Source organism: Oryzias latipes, chromosome 9, assembly GCF_053564925.1.
Source record: "Oryzias latipes strain Hd-rR chromosome 9, Olatipes_Hd-rR_3.1".
NCBI classification, from domain to species: Eukaryota; Metazoa; Chordata; class Actinopteri; order Beloniformes; family Adrianichthyidae; genus Oryzias; species Oryzias latipes.
The window spans coordinates 18,827,665-18,846,378 of record NC_136245.1 but is presented as its reverse complement, the minus strand read 5'-3'; the positions used below and the strand labels follow the sequence as shown (position 1 = coordinate 18,846,378).

The following is an 18,714-nucleotide window of genomic DNA, read 5'->3' as shown; positions in this document are numbered from 1 at the left end:
AAGAGGATGGTCCTTTAGTGTGACGAGACTTAATTGCCCGTCATTCTGCGGCAGAAGGAAACATCACCTTTTCCATATGTAACTCCTGCAGCTGCCTGCATCGAAAGAAACACCTTGAAAGCATCCGGTGAGCACTTTTTTGGGGGTAAAAGAGCAGTAAGGCACAATATCAATTACATCGTCAGTTACATTGTCTCATATATATATATATATATATATATATATATATATATATATATATATATATATATATATATATATATATATATATATATATATATATAAACTTGCCCTTAACACGTTAAAGCTGTACTCATGAGTGCTCAAGTATCTTGAAGATTTCTTCCTCCCTAAGCTGGGATTTCTTCATTATGTTGAAAAATTCATGCAGCGTGGCAGCTTCCTTTATACCAGCTGAGGATGGACCCATGAGCTATACACTAATAATATACTATATACGTAAAAATGAAGCCAAGCACCATAAAAGTGCATTACATTAGATTGTTTCTAATGGACAAGTCCTTCGTGGATTCAGAAAAGGCAGTTAAAAGATTTAGATTCTTTGTAAAGGATCAAAAAATACCTACGGTAAATCTAGAATTGTTGTAGTAAATTTCTTACAGTTAGGTTCAATAAACAAAAGCTGCTTCTAGTTTGATAGTGAAACTATTTTTTTTAATAAATACTTTCTGCTTAGTTAAAGCAAAACTATAGCTAACGACAAGTTTAACATTCTGATTTAGTGCAGATGCTGTGTGTAAAGATTTGTAGACTTGATTTGTAGACTAGTCTAATTTCAAAATTTTTATTGAGCAGTTACAACTTTTTAAACTTTAAATTATCATCCATCCATCCATCCATTCATCCATTTTCTTAATGAATGGGTGCTGATACCCATCCCTGCTACTGTCAGGCAAAGGCGGGGGGGGGGGGGGGGGGGGGGGGGGGGTACACCCTGGTCAAGTCGCCAGTCTGTCGCAGGGCCACACATTTACCTAGCACACTCTGAAGCATGTTTTGGAACTGTGAGATGAAGCCGGAGTGACTTATTTTTTTTTTTTTTAGTTTATGTCTTGTAGGTAAGGTTTAGACCAGGGGTCGGGAACCTTTTTGGCCAAGAGAGCCATAAACGCCACATATTTTTAAATGTAATTTCAAAAGAGCCATGCAATAATGTAGTGTCCCTTTCCCACACTGAGCCACGGAGACTTAACCTCTTTTCAGGTTCTTTATTCTGGTGACTGCAGACCGCAACAAACGCCGTACAATTAATTCAGCAACTCCTGAATCTCTCCCGCCGAGACGAGAGAGAGCGCTTCTCCCAACTTTATATTCTCTCACTGCCGCATCAGCCCTCCATTTCCCTTATTCGGCCCATAGCTGAACCCCATTGGTCCAAACTCCCTAACAACAGGCTGAGCGACAGGACTGAGGGCCAATCAGATCTCTGCTTGATGCGTTCCACCATGAACTCCAGAACTTTTAACGCGGCCCAACAGCCATCCAACTCAGACCGCGACAATATGTTTAAAACTAAATATACAAGTGAATGTGTGCATTTGATGTAATTTCAACATTTTTAAAGTACAATAAGTCTCTGGATTCTTTTTAACATCATTATGCTGTTGTTAATAAATGATGAGTATTTCTCGTGGTAGTTTTGCTGATGGTCTAGTCTGCTTGATACGTGGTGAGTTTCTGCTTCATGCAGGCGTTGAGACTTTAAACGTGATCTTAGGTCTGAATGTTCTTTAGATGTGAGACAGACATGGAACCAAACACACACTCACACGCTGCAGTGAGTGACGGACAGCGGGTTTTTTACTATCCCTGCGCGATTCCCCTGTTGCCTGTCCCCCCACCCCCACCCTCTGCTTTCTTCCTCACACATCCCGTCCCCGAAACTGCGCGCTCTTTCTCAAAGACGGGAGCGCGCCGTTTTAGGCACGGCAATTCACAGGTTTCCGGCTGGTACAAACTCTGTGAAATAATAGATAATAGTAAACTGATAATGCTGGCGCAGATTTTTCTCTCTAAGCACCGCTACTACTGCGCGCCTCTGGCATCGCATCGCGCCCGGGAAGGACTGGTCTAATGAAAAAAAAAGTATAATTAAGGATTTGTCTGCGAGCCACATGTGACCATCAAAAGAGCCATATATGGCTCGCGAGCCATAGGTTCCCGACCCCTGGTTTAGACTAAGGTCAAATGTTTTCCCTTTTGTCTAGTCATTCCAGCACATTGTTAAAGAAGTCTGTAGAAACATAACCTCTGATCAGAGATTAGCTGCTATGATGTTTTCTTCGTTTAAGTTTCTCATTGAGTTACAAATGCAGAACAAAACAATGAAAAAAGGCAAAGGCATCAAATAGAATTTGTGGTGGTGTGTGGTGGTTTTGCATACAAGTTATATATTTTATGCATTTCTGGTCGAGAATGTTTGAGGTTTCCAAAAAAAAAAAAAAAAATGAAAAGAGGCAACTTGTGTCATTATAACTTACACCAAGTGCTGAATGCAAAAAACAAATGTGGCCAGAAAATATCCATGCACCGCATAAATTAAAAGCATTTTTCAAAAAAGATTTAAAAGCATTTTCTTTGATTCGTTTCAGTGAACACGTTCCAGTGTGAGACAAAGGTCAGTTAACGGTGTTCAGGGGTCAACATTCACGGGTCAGAGTGCTACATGATAAGAGAAGAGGTCGGGGACCTCAGTGGTGAGGTGCCTCCAATAATCACTGTTCTAAAAATGCTCTGACTGCTTCACAGGTTCTGGTCAAGGTTGGGGCTAGGGTAAAAGGCGCTGATCTGGGTTCTGTTTGCAGAGCAGCATGTAACCACACAACAGTAAGTGACCCTGAGTGGAGAATTACTGCGCACAGAGAACGCTGTGTTTGTTTACGTGATACAGACAGGACTGTGGCTGCGGTGTAAAACCAGAGAAAGGCTCTCCACATTGAACCCATCAGATGAATCAGGGTCAGTTCATTAGGAAGTCTGTACTCAAGTGACTGCTTTTCTCCCCTTTATTTTCTCCTCCTCTTCACCCTCTTCCTCACGCTTCAGAGTAAGATCTGTGACACTTCCCTCACCCCAGATTGCAAGAAAACCGCAATGCTCTGGATGCTACCCCTTGCTCGGCTCAGCATAATGCTTTAATTTGATGTGTTGTTTAAAGTAATTAAAAGTCTTTTCCCCTGTTTTCTTCGCAAGTTTATTTTTGTTCTCTGTTAAGTGCAAGAAGGAAACGAGAGACAGCCATGACTTATTTTTTGATAAAGACTTGGAATTCAGGAGTGGAGGCAAGGAGCGCAGATATTGTGCTCTCACTCTCACTCGCACCCGCTCCTCCACCCCACTGCATCCGAGCAGATTGGGAAACCAAAAACAAACAGGGACAAGACTCAGGGGATACTTGTGTCTGAAGGAGCGAGTTCATGTATGTGCGTACATAGCGTCTGCATGCACAAAAGAACAATAACGGGGGAAACAAACAAAAAAAACAATACTTTTCAACATGCTGCAAAAACAACAAGTTTAAAAAAAAACCCACTAATGATGCTAATCTTTGTCAATTAATCCCACTTCCATCAGATATGCGGTTAGTGCAAATGTCTGTAAACGCAGACAGAAGATAAATACCCACACAATTCGAAGAGGACACACACAGACAGCTTTTATCTCTGATGCATTTATCTCATACAAATGAAGCATAGTTGTGTGTGTGTGTGTGCATGTGTGTGTGTTTGCTGCTGTTCCACACTGTTTTTGTGCCTTAACCTTGATTTTGGAAAGTAAAAGAGTAATACTTTACACATCATCAGACATCATAACAACACTCTAGCACCCACAACGTTAAGTATTAATGAATAATAGACCCACCTGCACATTCACTGATGGTACATTAGTGCTATAACCTATTTGCTTTTGCAGATTGTTTCCACTTACATTCCTGCAAGCTGTAAGAAGCAGCTTATTCACATAGCTTCCCTTAGACAACAGCAGCTCAGACACTCCACACATCAGTGCTGTCAAACAGCGAGATTTCTCTCACCTAAAGCACCTGCTGAATGGCTTTATTAGAGTGAAAGATACTTAAATGAAGACGGTCAGATGAAAAACTTTGCAGCAGTGCTCTCATGATTAAAAACACTCATCTTGATGATCTATTAAGCTTTGTGCTACAAGCAGGTGCAAAAGTCCTCTGAATTCAACATGAAGGACTTTAAACCAAAGCTGGTGAGACTGAAGGTAATTCAGAAACAGAACACAAACATTTGACTGGAGCTATACGTAAAAAAGAAATTCAAAAAACTATTATGAAAAAAAAGAAAGAAAGAAAAGGTGTGGAGACAGGTGGAGGGGGAAATATCTTATTAGACAGTGGGTTTAAAGAAGAATACTTGTCTGGAGGATGTCAAACTCATTCACATGAGAAATGAGTGAGTATTTTCAAACTTTGTTAGTTCATTTTACCTGAGAAGCACAAGGTAGGGAAAAATGTCATTATGCTACAATGAATACAAGCAGCAGGTACGGGTACAATTCATCAAGCTGGGTTTTGTCTTCAGGCAGGTGTGATTTTTATTTATTTATTTCTTGTTTTGTCAAACAATGTCGCCATCTACAGGTGAGCAAAGGTACATTCTACTCATATTGTAAGGTGACACCAGGATTGCATGGTTCCAATTGTGTTCACGTTTGAAACAATCATTGATAACGTTTAACTAATGAAAGAAGCTTGTCCACAAAAAATGTGCATTTTTTAACAAATTACAAAGATTAGGTGTTATATTTTGGCTTATAGTTAGTCAAATTTAGCTTGGTCTCTAAATCATCGTGAATCTTACCCAAATAATACTTGTAAAGATATAAACATGCATTGAAAAACAAGAAACTCTGAACTTTGTAAATGGGTGATTTCTGACTGAGTCTTGGAAGAAAGATTTTATTAAAATTAATCACTTCATTGTTCACGCTCGCTCCATGGTCCGCTCTCACTCTACCTTACAAATGTGCCTGGCCATGATTAAAACATGTCTGTTTCTCCGTGACATTGCTTTGACATCATTTAATTGGTATAAGAGATAAAAATAAATGAATTAAATAAATATACTACCAGGTAAGTGGCGTAACATAGCTCAAGGTGACAGCCTATTATTTTTCTCTTCGTTTGCCTCAAAAAAGAAAAGCTAGAAACATGAACTGTACTGAGAATGCAGCTCATCTGGAAAATCAAGTTGCTTCCTTTTTAGTTTAAAGAAAAAAAAGACATTTGGCAAAAATATCTTTTAAAAATAAATTCTATTTTTGATCAAAGTTGCAGGTGCATTTTATTTAAAACCTGAGAAAAGTGTGCTACTTTTCATTTAGATGTCAATCTGGGATTATGTTAAAAAAAATTTAGATTCACAACTTTTTTTTATTTTTTCTTAAAAAAAAAAGAAAAGGACTTCAATCAAAAAATATTAAGCTAATGTTTTCACACAAAAAAATATTATTGTATTTTGCAGACATACACTACAGCAACAAGAAAGAAAAGCGGAGGGATACCAGTAACGGTTCAGGTGACTCACCATCTCTTGTCTTGTATCCTTCCCCGACGCAATAAGTATGTAGTTCCAAGCCAACAGCAGCAGCAAAGCCAGAGGGACCATGTAGAGTTCAAAGTTCCAGACAACGATGACAAACATCTGAAATAAAAGACAAAAAGCTGTTAGCAAAAAGCGATGCGCATTCTCTTTGCCTTTGGAAAAAGATGGATAAAGAGAACCGTAAACTCAATACAAAAACACAAAAACTAGAACAGAAGTCCAATAAAAAGAGGCAGGCCTAGTGTCAACGAGGTCCAACAGTCTGACCCTTAAAGGTTTCTACACCCGAAACTCAGGAGCAAGACAACGAGAATGATGACTGAGAGCCGTCAGAACGTCTTCCCTTCGTGCCAATCATCCCAGAGTCTGAGGTCATGTGCCATTTCAGACACAGTGAGCCAAATCTGACCCTTCGGTGCTCAACCCTAAACTCCAGCATATGACCTCCCAAACCTCACCACCCAAGTCCCTAACCCTGTCACTCCAAGCCCCAATACCATCGCCTACAGCTCCAAAGGACTCTTACATCCCATCTCTAACCTCTTCTGCACCCATCTGCCAAAACTATCACCCCTATACCTCCCCCCTCATCACCAAACAAGCAAAGTATCAACTAAAAAAAAGCCCAGATTTCTGATTTTGTCAGGATTCTTTAGCAGATTAATGACGGTGAGAAGATGTCGCTGGGAAAGTAAAAGTGTTAACAAAGGCTGCGTGGTATTTTCCAGCAAGACTTAGTCAGCTGTGAGATGGCATTGCACCAGTTGTTGCTAAAAAGTTCAGATGGTGTATTATGCAAACTAACACTTCTATGCTTTCTGTCACATTTAAGTTTACGATTTAAAAAAATGTTAAATTGCAGCTCGTGTGTCATTCTTGATATCGTCAGGTCAAATATGTTCAGAAAAATAAAAAAAGCAGAAAATGTAGCATTTTAAAATGCAGCAAAAACAAATGGATATTGAATAAACTTGCAGAATTTAAACAAGTCTTTCAGTTCTAAAATTGAAGGTATTGCAAGATAAAGCGGGATTCTTGGGTGAAAACAAAAAAAAAGGAAATTATCAGCAGTAAAGCAACATTTTTGTGTGCATCTAAGAGAGTGAAGACAAAAATAAAAAGAAGTCTGGTGATGCAAAGGGTGAACACAAATTTCTTCTTGAGCTTGCACTCTGAGTTTGATGTGAATTTGAAGTCCAGCGCTTCTGTGCTGGTCTGCTGCTGGTGGAGAGGAGCCAGTCAGGAAACAGGACAGCATAAATACACAGAGGCAAGCCCGAGCCGATGTGAGCAAACACACGCATCTGAAAATCCTTGAGGCTTCATGTGCAAAAAAAAAAGAAAAAAAATTAAGGGTGTATGTTAAAATACAGAAATACGGCGGCAGGTTGAATGTAAAATATGACTGTAAAATACTATTGAATATAAAAAAAAACATTCTGCCTAAATCTAAAAGTTGTGGAGGAGAAAAGAAGAGAATAGATTAAGCCATATGTTACTGTGACCAAAATAACTTTTTTTTATTCAGTCTAAAAATCATCAATTATTAATTCGAATAAAAAGGCATTAAGTGAAATTCTTCAAAGTTTTTTTGAAGATTTTCTACAAAGAAAAACTTGCTAAACTATATATCTTTAGACCAATTTTTCTAACTTCCCAAAATGTTGGATAATAAGAACTGATCATGCTTTCAATAATCTCAGACTAAACGATACGCAGTAAAGGTTCAGATACTTGACTTCAGTCAAACAAATAAAGGAGCTTAATTCTTTTAAATCTATTTTAGTTTGCCCTATAAATAACTCCATGCTGGCGAACATAGACGCACACAAGATAAATATAACTTACAGCAGGCATATCTTGCCCTGCTAATGTCATTTCTGGTCTTCTTTTGGGCTTATTGTAGAAAATGGTAATACTATAAATTCCACATTTTAACAGATCAAATCATATACATTTTTTTTTAAATCCTTTTTTCTTCTTACATGCCTGGGGTTGTTCAATCTGTGATCCCCCCCCCCCCCACACACACACACACTTCTCATTCGGTTTAAGTGGCTGAAGGCGAAGTTTTGACAGACAGCGAGAGAAACTGGACACCCGGACTCAGCAATGGACGGCTCTGTATCGTCTCTGCATCCACCGGTGGGGCCCCGCAGTGCCTGGACCTTTCCACCAGGACCAGGCGATCACGGCCAGCCCCCCGTTGCTCAGTACAGCAGATAGGAAGCTCTTAGCCTGGAGAGGTGGGAGTGGGAAGGAGCCTGCTGTGGATGTCAGTGACCGGAGAAAAATTGAAGGGAAAAAAAATAAAGATGAAAGCCGGCTGGATCGAAGGGAAAAAAGCAAGGGAAGATGCTGAATGAAGCTCCAGATGTAGGCTACGGGAATCTGTTAATGTGTGGTCAGAAGCACGGATAATGACAGGTCAGGGTATCTGATAAATTCTTTTTGTGCAACATTGTGCTTTTCGTCATGGCAGCCATTGTGCATCACTTTTCATTTGCACTTTGTGTTGCTCAAAATGTGCAAAAAAAACAACATATTTTGGCCAGTAAAATGTATTTTATTTACAGTAAAGATGACATAAAATATTATTCGTAAATGTGTAAAAGTAGATTCTTTAGATTCAATAAAGCATTTTTTTATTGCTTTCCTAAAAAACTACTTATAATAGTAGGAAAATGAAATCATTTCCAAATAATTTCCAGCTAATTGATTCTGTCATTTAAAAAAAAACAATTGTTTTCTTTATTCTTCTTTTTGTGGAGAGCTTTTAGATTTTAACAAAACTTCATTTGTCATGAACTGAAAATATGCTTTTGTGTGTCAAATTTACTAAATGGATTTAGCAGTGGTTATAACTATGGCTATGTTTGAAATGGGCAAACATCACATCTGAGCATAATCAGAAATTCAAATGCCTTGTTTAAAAAAACAATCACATTAGATCAGTCTGCTACAAGTTGGTGAATTATCAACACACAACAATTACAAGGAGATTTTTTTGACAAGTTTCGGCTGTCAGATGGCAATCCTTTCATAAACTTTTATGTTTTTTTTTTCCTCTTACAAATAAAATACAGTGGGAAAAGACAAAAAGGTCTAACGTTAAAAATGTCAACAAAGCAGAAAGTCAAAATGATTTATTCAAGCACTTAGCGTGACACTTTAAAAATTATATTATTTGTTTCCAAACACAATGCACATCCTGTCCGCTTTCTGGAGCAGCTCTGTGGGAGGGTAATACTCAGTACTTTGGCTTACATTTACCACACACCGGGCTAACTTTCCCCCTGCTCTGTCTCAGTGGAGTGAAACTGAAGTTTGGATTTCAGAGTTCCCCTTTATCTCCCTTACATCAATTTCCATGCTGGCAGTAAGTGTTGCCAGACAGCGACTAGATGTCCTGTTAAGTCTGAGAGAACAAGAGGAAAGGAGGCTGTCCTGCTAGTGACCAGACCAACTCCTCATTCTGTGGTGCTAGACTGCCCCCTGCTGTTCCACTGTAGAATACATGAAAAACAATGATCTAAGGGGGGGGGGAAACAAAAAAAGATATTTTAAAAGTTTGTTTTTTTTAAGTTTAAAAGTTTATTATACTAAAAATGCTTTGTCAAAGTCAGGAATCTTTGTGTGCAAATATTTAACAATAACTATTATTATTTGCTCAATCTATCTCTAGTGATTAAATTCTTGACTTGGTATTCAGTTAGTTATGCCACTCCACTTCAACTATTTTTCAGTTTTCGCAGATCGGGAGAGCAGTAATATGTGAAAGTATACTTTTCAAAGCTGTCCCTTGCTGTGGGCAAAGACGAACTTCCGACGTTTAAACTTTTAAAAAGTTAGAGAGCTTCTTTGAAGAGGAGTCAAAGGAGCAATTTAAAGAGACCTGGAGTGGTGTGCGGTGCCGACTGCTATGGTGTCTCTGCAATGTGTTTTTATCAAACTCTCAGGCAGACATGTGCAAACACACACATGTACACACTCAAATAGTTGCTTCTGTACCTGTCTCTCCCTTTTTTTTCCTTCTTTTTTTATTTCAGCAGGGTGAATTTTTATCTAAATGCAAAGCAGGTGATAGGTGCTCCAGTTTCCTCTAGAAGTAGCTCCCTTGTCTGGGCTCTCTTCCTGATAAGAGTCCTACTTTGCTTGACATAAAAGAGACCGGTATCATTTCCCCTGCCTCCCCAACAACCCCCAGCTCGCTACCCTCGCCCTTCCCTGAGCGTCACAAAGCTGCCTCTATTTGCTCCCAATTCAGGGCCCAATTGCAGATAAAGTTACAGCAAATTTGTTTGGAGGAAGAGCTGCCGAGGCCTGCGGTCCCTGGGGCAATAACAGCCTTGTCTTGCAGGGGCCGTGGGGAGAGCTGGCAGCAGCAGAAGAGCAGAACCCAACACCGTTCAACCTGACAATGGACTCAACTCTCTGGTACACAAGGTAAAGGGAAGGGAGGGGACTGAGAGATTAAAAAGAACGGGAATGGATGGATGGATGGATGGATCGAGGGAAGACACTCAGCTTGCAGGTGTGGAGAACGGAAGAAGACGCTGAGATAGGGAATAAAGAAAAGACGCATCGACTCACACATACACAGACACAGATACAGACACCACCCATCATGCAGGACAGGAGGTAACTCCAGTCCCGTCCATTGTGCCAACGCCTGAGGCAAAGCTGCCACGGTGGCTGATTCACTGTCGGGATGGGTGGGTGACAGCAGTGTGGGTGTGAGAGAGAGAGAGTGAAAGGCTGCATGGGAGACTATGCGATAGCTTTCCTTTTTCGCACATTCACACAAAACACACAACATACACACTAGCCACAGCTGGCACTAATGGCTGATGTGTACATGCGGCTGGCATTTCAGAACTCGTCAGAAGGAGAGTTACAGACCATGAAGAAAAATGTGAGCATGTTTTTTGTGGAGGGAGTGTTGTGTTGTGACACACTTTGACAACTGCAATTTGACGCAAAAGCGCGTACACACAGTTTCGACAAACATACAAAAAGGGGCCTAAATTTGCCCTCCGGGGCTGCTTCAGCTCTTATGGAGTGCACATATTTGCACGTTTAGAGCTTGAGTTGCCTGCAGCCTCCATCTCTGTAGCTTGCAGCCATGATGGAAAGTTAAGTGTAACATCTGTCTAAAAAGAAACGCACATGTGTACAGACACATGTCCATAATCACACACAGAAGTACACTTTAGTGAATGCACCACCTTGGCCAGATGGCCCGCCATAAAAACCCACTTAAAGAGATGAGCGAAGTGATTAAGAGGCCTCTCAAAGTAAGGGAGAAATGAAATGAAGAAATGGCAATGAACGGAGGGAATACCTGCGCTAACTACTCTGATGCTTTTAGCTAAGTGCTTACTCCTACGTTAGCAGACTCCCAAAAGAGCAAGGTGGAGATCGGATGGAGGGGGAGGGAGGGGGAGGGCACAATGACACCTACATTTCTGAATTTCTGTAAAACCATGAAACACTGTCCTTGGCCTAGATACATTCTTTGTCATCATTGGAGTACTTTGAATACAAGTGAGAGTAGGAAGATTACGAATAGTTTGATCTATGAAGTAGAAATGAATGTGTAACACTGTTTGCATTTTAAGAAATAAGGGCAAAGAGTTTCTGGAGTCACACAATGGGTTTGTGTGCGTTTCTAAGGGACCAAGTTGGCAAGATCTGACCTTGATTTCTTAAAATTCCTACTTCCTATGTCAGATGCATTCATTCATCACTAGCTGATAAGAAACAAGGATGCAAAGATGCAAAGGAAAATGCAAACATGTGCATTCTAGGCGATCGCACACAAGCTCTCCCTTTCTCACACACAGACACACACACACACACACACACACAAAGGGAAAATGTTAACTGATCAATACTGTGTCTCTTCTGACCCATGTCTTGTGATGACACTATGACCTGCTGTACAAACACACACATTCAGCCTCTACTGAGATTAAACTGCTGTCAGAGAGCCAACTGCTGCTAATGTCTGCTGCAGAGACACTTAATGCAGCAGCGGTAAAAGGGCTGGGGCAGGGCCAGTCCACCTGTCCTGTAGCTACTTAAGTCGGGGACACTAAAACAGACAGGATTAAATGCCTGCTCTGTCATCTTTAGCGCAGAAACCTCAATGCTGCCACTCACTGCCCTGCAGGAGAAGGTCTTTTACTGATAGCTCAGTCGTCCAATTACACCTCACCTTTTAATACCAGACACAGATGACAGCAGAGAGCGAAAGGATGAGGCCAGTGGGTGGGGAAGGAGGGAAAGACTGTCATTTGTACTTTACAGCATAAGTGCACGGAAAAGCATCAACAGATTACAGCTGGACTGTCTCGTAGTCGGTTATCAAAGGGTCAATTATGTTCAAGTTTCAACACCCAGTTCGTACTCATTTTTAGCAAGGAAATGTCAACTTAAACTTTTGCCATAAGGTGCTTTTAAGACAATATGGGCAAAGTGGAAAAGAAAAACAAATCTGATTATGCTTTACATGTGTTGCAACAGCAAATTTAATAAGTCCATTTTGTTTTTACAAGTTGACACAGTTTCACCAATATTTGCATAGATTCCCCATTAATACAAGACTAATACAAAATATAAAAAATAAAATAAAAATACAATAAGAGTTTTATGATATAATAAAAAGTATAACATTATTTCAAACAAAAACTGATAACAAATTTTAAGAAAGCATAAAGATTGAAGTTCTCAATGATATACAGAAAAGGCAGCCTAATTTAAAGGCAAAGCATGAAGAAGATGAAAATGAAGAATCCACTAAATTAGATATTTTCAGACCTAAGTGCTCTCATACAAAGTGTGCGCATTTTTTAATGCCTCTGAGCAGCTAGTTACAAGATCCACTGGCTGGCACATTATTTTTACGATGTGAGTAATTATTTTCATACCCCGCCCCTTTTTACTGTGCTCGAAACATTAGAAGTATCTTGTGTTAAAAGTGTAAAATTAGCAGTGAAGGATCTCTACTTTATTAGCAGAAATGAAATGCGTTTGCGTGTGCTTGGGAAGCGTGTGTGCAGGTGAAAATGTGCAACGTCTACGCACCACAAAAGCACAGATGCTCCTCTGCGGAGAGTCCCATTCGAAGCAGCTGTTAATGTAGCAGCCTGTGTTGATCAGGAACATGATGCAGCGTCGGACCCGGTTGAAGTTGTGCAAAAGTAACTGTAGAAAGAAAACAATTGTTAATACTGAATAAGAGCTTAAAAATGCACCACAGCAATGAAAACTTCAGTATTTTACATTAGGAATGTTTTTATTGTCTAAACTCAAATCCTAAAACCTTGAGAGGCTACAGAACTACAATAATTATCTATGAGAGCTCTAAAAATGTTGGTTTATTAAACTGAAGCACATGCAAACAAAACAAAACCTGATAAAACTTTTTCTAATGCAGACATTTGTGATAATAGATCTGCAATAAATAGATATTTATTGGCATGAGCGTAATCTTGGGACTTTTTCTGTTACAATTAATACTTTTAGAAAGGATTTTAAATCTAGACATAAATATACAGGACTTTCAATGAGACCGTTGGTGATATAAGGACTTGTTTACATAAATGAAAGGGCTATATTTGGATGTGGATCAGTAGAAGACAACAGTTACCACAGCAAGCTGGCACTGCGTTCCCGCTAAGTTGCCTCTCCCAGTGATAAGGTTTACTACAATGATGATAGTCTCCTACAATGTCTATGGATTTTCCTCCCTGCATGTTCTCCAGGAATTTGGCCAGAGATGAGAGAAAACTGGCTAACTCCTGCCACCCCACTGGGCTGCCAACCATTTGCAGCATAAAAGCGGAGAACGCAAAGCACCCAATCAGGTCACCACCAGAAGGAAGGAAGAAAAATCCTCCTGAAACAAAACAAAAAGTCTATCTAGATAGCTGTTTAAATGGGAATAGTAATAAAAAAAATATCAATCTTTTACTTTACAGATGTTAAAAAGATAAGTTTTATGCATAGTGAGTCTAGTTTGTATTTTCTTGTCATTTGGCTAACAAGGTGAAAAAGAAAACGTCTTTAACTTCACGCAGACTAATTATGCATTTCACTTTGACTCTCATGTTGCCTTTCTGAAACACAAACCCTGGGCACAGTAAAAGTGCAAATCATCCATTGTTTGCATTCCTCATGATCTTCATGTATACGTTCTTCCATTCGTTGCTTATTATTGCCTAGATACGCACCTTATATTTCTCAAATTATGTCATATCAAAGGCTTTAACTTAGAAGACACTTAGAAAAGTGGTGAAGTAATTTATTGAGTCAGATGTCCTAATTGCAGTTTAACGCTTGAATTTGACAGACAGCACATGCTTTCTCTCTTTTGTTTTTTTTTTTTTTGCTTTTTCTTTCAGAGTGAGACGGCACACCAAAAAGCGCACCATCGGGGGAGCTGCTACCACACAAAGAAGCCCTCATGGGGCAATCCCTCCAAAGCAGCCAGTGACATCATCATTGCGAGACGCTGACATGGGTCATCTCTGTGAGTCAGGGGTGAGACGGAAGAAAAAAAGGAGAGAGGCGCAGAGCGGGATGAGGTAGAGAGCTGCAGTGGAGGCAGGGACAGCGGGGACAGAAGGGTGGATGGAGGGATGACAAAAGGGTGGTATGGGAGCTGCCGTGTGTGTGCCGAGCTGTGTTGGGCAGGGCTGTGCTCGGCTGCGCATGGCGTAACATTGACTGCTGAGCCCGAACGGCCACTCATATGACACGTCTGATGCGGGCCAGCCCCTACCATTCATCCTTTTGTGGTGCCGCCACACTGAGCAGCGTGACAATGAAGTGCAAAGCAGCAGTGGCAAAGAGGGCCAACTATGAGGATGGCCAATCTACTTATGCACCCCAGAGCTGACAGCTTGACATTTCTATTCACCACTCAGAGTGGATGCGAGGGGAAAGAGATGAGAGAAGGGGTAGTGGAGGGATGAAAAATAGCAACAATGTGCTGTTTTTCCTTCAATCATTCCGTCGCATTTTGCCTTCAGGACTGTCGTGCTTTACAAGGTGCCATTCGCTGGTTTTATTTCAGACAGTTGAACAGAAGAAGGCGACTGCTGATCTACCTGTTTGGACACTCTTTGCTCTTCTTCAATATACTTTTGCTCTGGAGGAGTCAGCGTGTTGAGACCAGCCTTCACCTGGATCGTGGAGTAAACAGACACAGCAGTGTAAAGATCAGCATACTGGCTTGTGAGAAACAATGCTTTTATTTAGAAGGAATTTTTTTAAAAATTGGGAGGCGGGATAACATAGCAGCACATGCATGGATCAAGCCATGTCAGGGGCTAGAGAGAGCAGGAGGCAGAGCTTCAAGATGGCCGCTGTAGGACACACACAGCGATGAGGAATGGGCAAACAAAGGCTGCTGAGAGGGAGCTTTCGATAATTAAAGCCAAAATGAGGACGTGGGACAGGGGACGAAGGATGAGATGGGAGTAGAGGAGGGGGGAGAAAAAACAGAATAAAGACAACAGTGGTTAAAAAAAAGGGGGGGGGGAGCTGGGCATAACAAGAGAGGATGCGAATGAGAGGATAATAAGGGGGGGCTATTAAGAAAAATCAGGGAGGGGACTCGGGGAAAAAAAAAAAAAAAGAGACTTACAGCATTAAAAATCACGTCTATTTCGAGAAAGATGACCCCTTTTGTTGGCCCTGTCAGCTCCTTGCTTTTCAAGGCATAGGCTTTGCGTTCTCCATTTTGGATCTGTGGGAGAGGGACATGACAGGCGTCTGTCTGGCAATACCCGGCTGAATCGGCTCCTCGGGCCACCTTTGAACCCCAGCTGCTGGCGCTGACAGGGAACCCAAAACAACTGTGGCAACTCTGACAAGTACCTGTTCATTACCCACTGCAGCTCTGTTCTGTCAAATAGAAATTAACTATCCTGGGGAATCATACAGTACAGCAGAGCAAAGATATATGAGCTACGCAGTTCTTTCACAGGCAATCTATATTTTTACCAAATATGAGAGACACTTTTCTTTTTTCCAAATCGGATTTTTCATCTCTCCATCAGCGTCATTTTCATCTCATCTCCCCCCCACTTACTTTCCATCTTCTCAGCTATCAATCTTTTTTTTTCTTTTGACTTTTTTCTTATCATTTCTGTCAATGGTGTCTCTTTGAGGAAACAACAACAGTCATCGGTGCAGGTTATAAAAATAACAGCAGCTTTTTTTTTGGTCCTCATCTGATTTCATTCTTTCCGTTGCTTTGCTGCGCAATCTCTCCATTCCCCCTGAGGCTAAAAAAGAAATGAAACGCACAGAAATCTGCCTTTGACTCACATTTAGTAGAGGAATAGCCACTTTTCCCAGGAAGTCCGCACTCCGGTCTCTGTCCTCATCGTAAACAGTGACCTCAAGGACCGAGTGGATGTCCTTCACGTTGCTGGCCCAAACAAAAAGACAACAGCAGGAAACTAAACCTGTAAAGACTGTATATTTTTTTTTTTTGTGCAAATTCCTTTTAGGCACAGAAGACACAAAAAACTATTTAAATCCATTTGTTAAAAAACACAGAAAAGTAAAATAATCATTATTTAATATGAGATGCTAAACCACAATGAGAGCTACTTCAAAATTAGACTATGGTTAAAAGAAAATCAATGAAAAAGGAAAACTTCTAAATATAATTGTATACCTGACACAAAAAAAGATGATATATAATTAGGGGTATTTTTTAATAAATTTATATCGTCCTTTTTTTTTTTAAATACTAAAATCTGATTATATCATCAGAACGCAGGTTCATGTTTTTCTTTTTAGTTTTAAATATAGATACCAAAATTCAAAAGGGAAATATAGACTATAAACTAAAATAACTAAATCATTGTAATTTAAAAAAACTACTTTGACTTCCAAAAGACGTCATAAAACAAGAACACATTTTAAAACCTATTTTCTTAAGTGACAGTGCTGTGACGGACACTCACAAAGTGAAGACTTTGTTCCATTCTGGGTTGAGGTTTTTGTAAACCGTGTGCGTCTGAAGCCGATCGTTACTCAGTTCCACCACACAAAATGGGTCACTCTTACCTACAAATAAATGAAGTTGTGTTAAAGTAATAGAAAAAGGATATAAATAATGAACAGTTACATTATTCTGAGCTAGTAAAATCCTAAATAATATTTTTTTAAAGTCTTTTTTTAAAGTCTTTCTAAAGTTTTGTTTAAATCTATTGGAATTAGGATAGTTAGAATGAGTTAGTTGTTTTCAGTTTATTAGACAACAGCATATCAGTCTTGCATCTGCATGTCCTTCTATCAAAGGCTGCACAATTCAGACACAAATGTTAAGGGGTTAACATAAAGGGGTTAACATAAAGTTAAGGGGCAGCTGAGCTCTGGGTTGTCAGATGGAAAAGAAAAGAAGTAGGTCAAAAACTTTAAAAGTAAATGTTTCCAGGAACAAGAGGGGCTATATAGACCCGGAGACTTCAGAGCAGATATACAGCAGTGCTTGAGAAATGCAGGGAGTCCATGATCGTTGATTTCAGTGCAAGAGGGTGGGGGGGGGGTCATAAAACACAAGACAAAGACACAATAAAAACAGACTCAAACTAAGAATTCACTTTTGCTTCATCATGAATCATTAAAACAAAATTAAGTGACAATGTTATAACTTTTTTTTGTATAATTAGAAAAAAAAACTTTAAACGACTAAAAAAATAAAATACCATTTTTGAGGAAAAAACTGTTTAAAAAACTCCAATTATATATTTTTTTCTAAATATACAGCAGTTATATAACAAGAAGAAGATGAGACTCAAAATAACAAAAATAAAGAAAGCTGATTCCTCCTCCTGAGAATAGCTTGCTGGACTGTGATCATCAAAAAAAGTAATTTTCCAAGTAATATCCCGTTTAGCTGCGTCTAATGTCTCAAAGTCTTTGTAGAAAAATGAAGGGAGTGCAACCAGCCCCACTTATCTGCCCCCCTCCTTTTTACTGCCACAGAATAAACTAAAAATAACAAAACAGTTAATTTAGGCTTTGATAATCACAAAAAAATCTGTGGGGAGCTAAAGATTATAACTTGAAAGGCTGGGTCATGTTTTTTGAAAAAAGAAAGGCCTCAAATCATCTTTAATGGGAAAACAGGGACAACAGTAAAATATTAGAATGGCAGTACTGTTACATAATAACGTGAAATAAGTTTGGGATTGAGATCAAAGCCCCACAGAGTCTTTGGAGGAATGCTGAATGAGTGTCATTGATTGGTGCGATTTTCTTCAAATGTTTTGGCAAGGGCAGGATATTTAATGAATGTACAAAGTAAATGTCACAGTGATCAATTCCGAAGCGTAGGTGTTGCTTTTCATATCTGTTTGAGGCGCAATATTGATGTAAAATGCTCCAAGTGAATATTGACGAGTACGACTTGTTCGACTGAAAAGCGGCTTCCATTAAAACAGACAAAAGGCTCTCAGATCTCTGCACTTTATTTATTAGCTCCCTGCAAATCATGTTTTGTACTAAAATGCATATTCTTTATTGGACAAATTCAGACTGCAACAACAGCAATTTGCATTCAAATTGTATACAAGTCAAAATAAAGCTTTGTCAGCATTTATCATTTGTTTTCTTTAAGGCAAACTTTAATGTAAAAACTTTCAAAGCTTCTTTAATCATTGGGGAGCTTTTCAATCATGAACGATGATAATGTTTCCCAACTAATCAAGTCTGATTAATTTTAAACGCAATCACCCAAATTAAGAGATGCAAATTATTTCTTCAACGCCTCTCCCCATCTTCATTTCATCCCCCACAGGTTTTACCCTAATAATCTTTTTTTTTTATTATGTGTTGCTGCAGAGGCAGTTGTTGCTGGCGATGAACTTTCACCTCATGGGCCAACAGCACCAGAGGCTGCTGTCATAACCGATTATACGCTCAGGTTTGAGAGCCCCTCAGATAGAACCTAGGTAAGGTGAGCAAAGGCCCCCCTGCTCCCCCTTCTGGAAACTATCTCTGTGACGCTGCAGAGAACATATATGACAGCTACATAAAAAGCTTTGAGAGGGAAAAAACACTCTATTTTTACTGCCTTAATAATCAATCAATT

General features: G+C 39.6%; 1 protein-coding gene across 8 annotated transcripts in view; it reads right to left on the bottom strand.

Annotated features, from left to right (window-relative positions):
* Positions 1-18,714, bottom strand: part of mctp1a (multiple C2 domains, transmembrane 1a) — a 140,344-nt gene that overhangs the window by 27,689 nt on the left and 93,941 nt on the right. For all 8 annotated transcript variants that reach the window (XM_078952866.1, XM_020706012.3, XM_004072648.5 and 5 more), the window contains 6 exons: positions 16,583-16,685; positions 15,936-16,038; positions 15,250-15,351; positions 14,711-14,785; positions 12,684-12,803; positions 5,577-5,693 (listed from right to left, as the gene is read on the bottom strand). In XM_078952866.1, the coding sequence (XP_078808992.1) occupies positions 5,577-5,693; positions 12,684-12,803; positions 14,711-14,785; positions 15,250-15,351; positions 15,936-16,038; positions 16,583-16,685 (620 nt within the window). The remainder of the gene's footprint in view (positions 1-5,576; positions 5,694-12,683; positions 12,804-14,710; positions 14,786-15,249; positions 15,352-15,935; positions 16,039-16,582; positions 16,686-18,714) is intronic.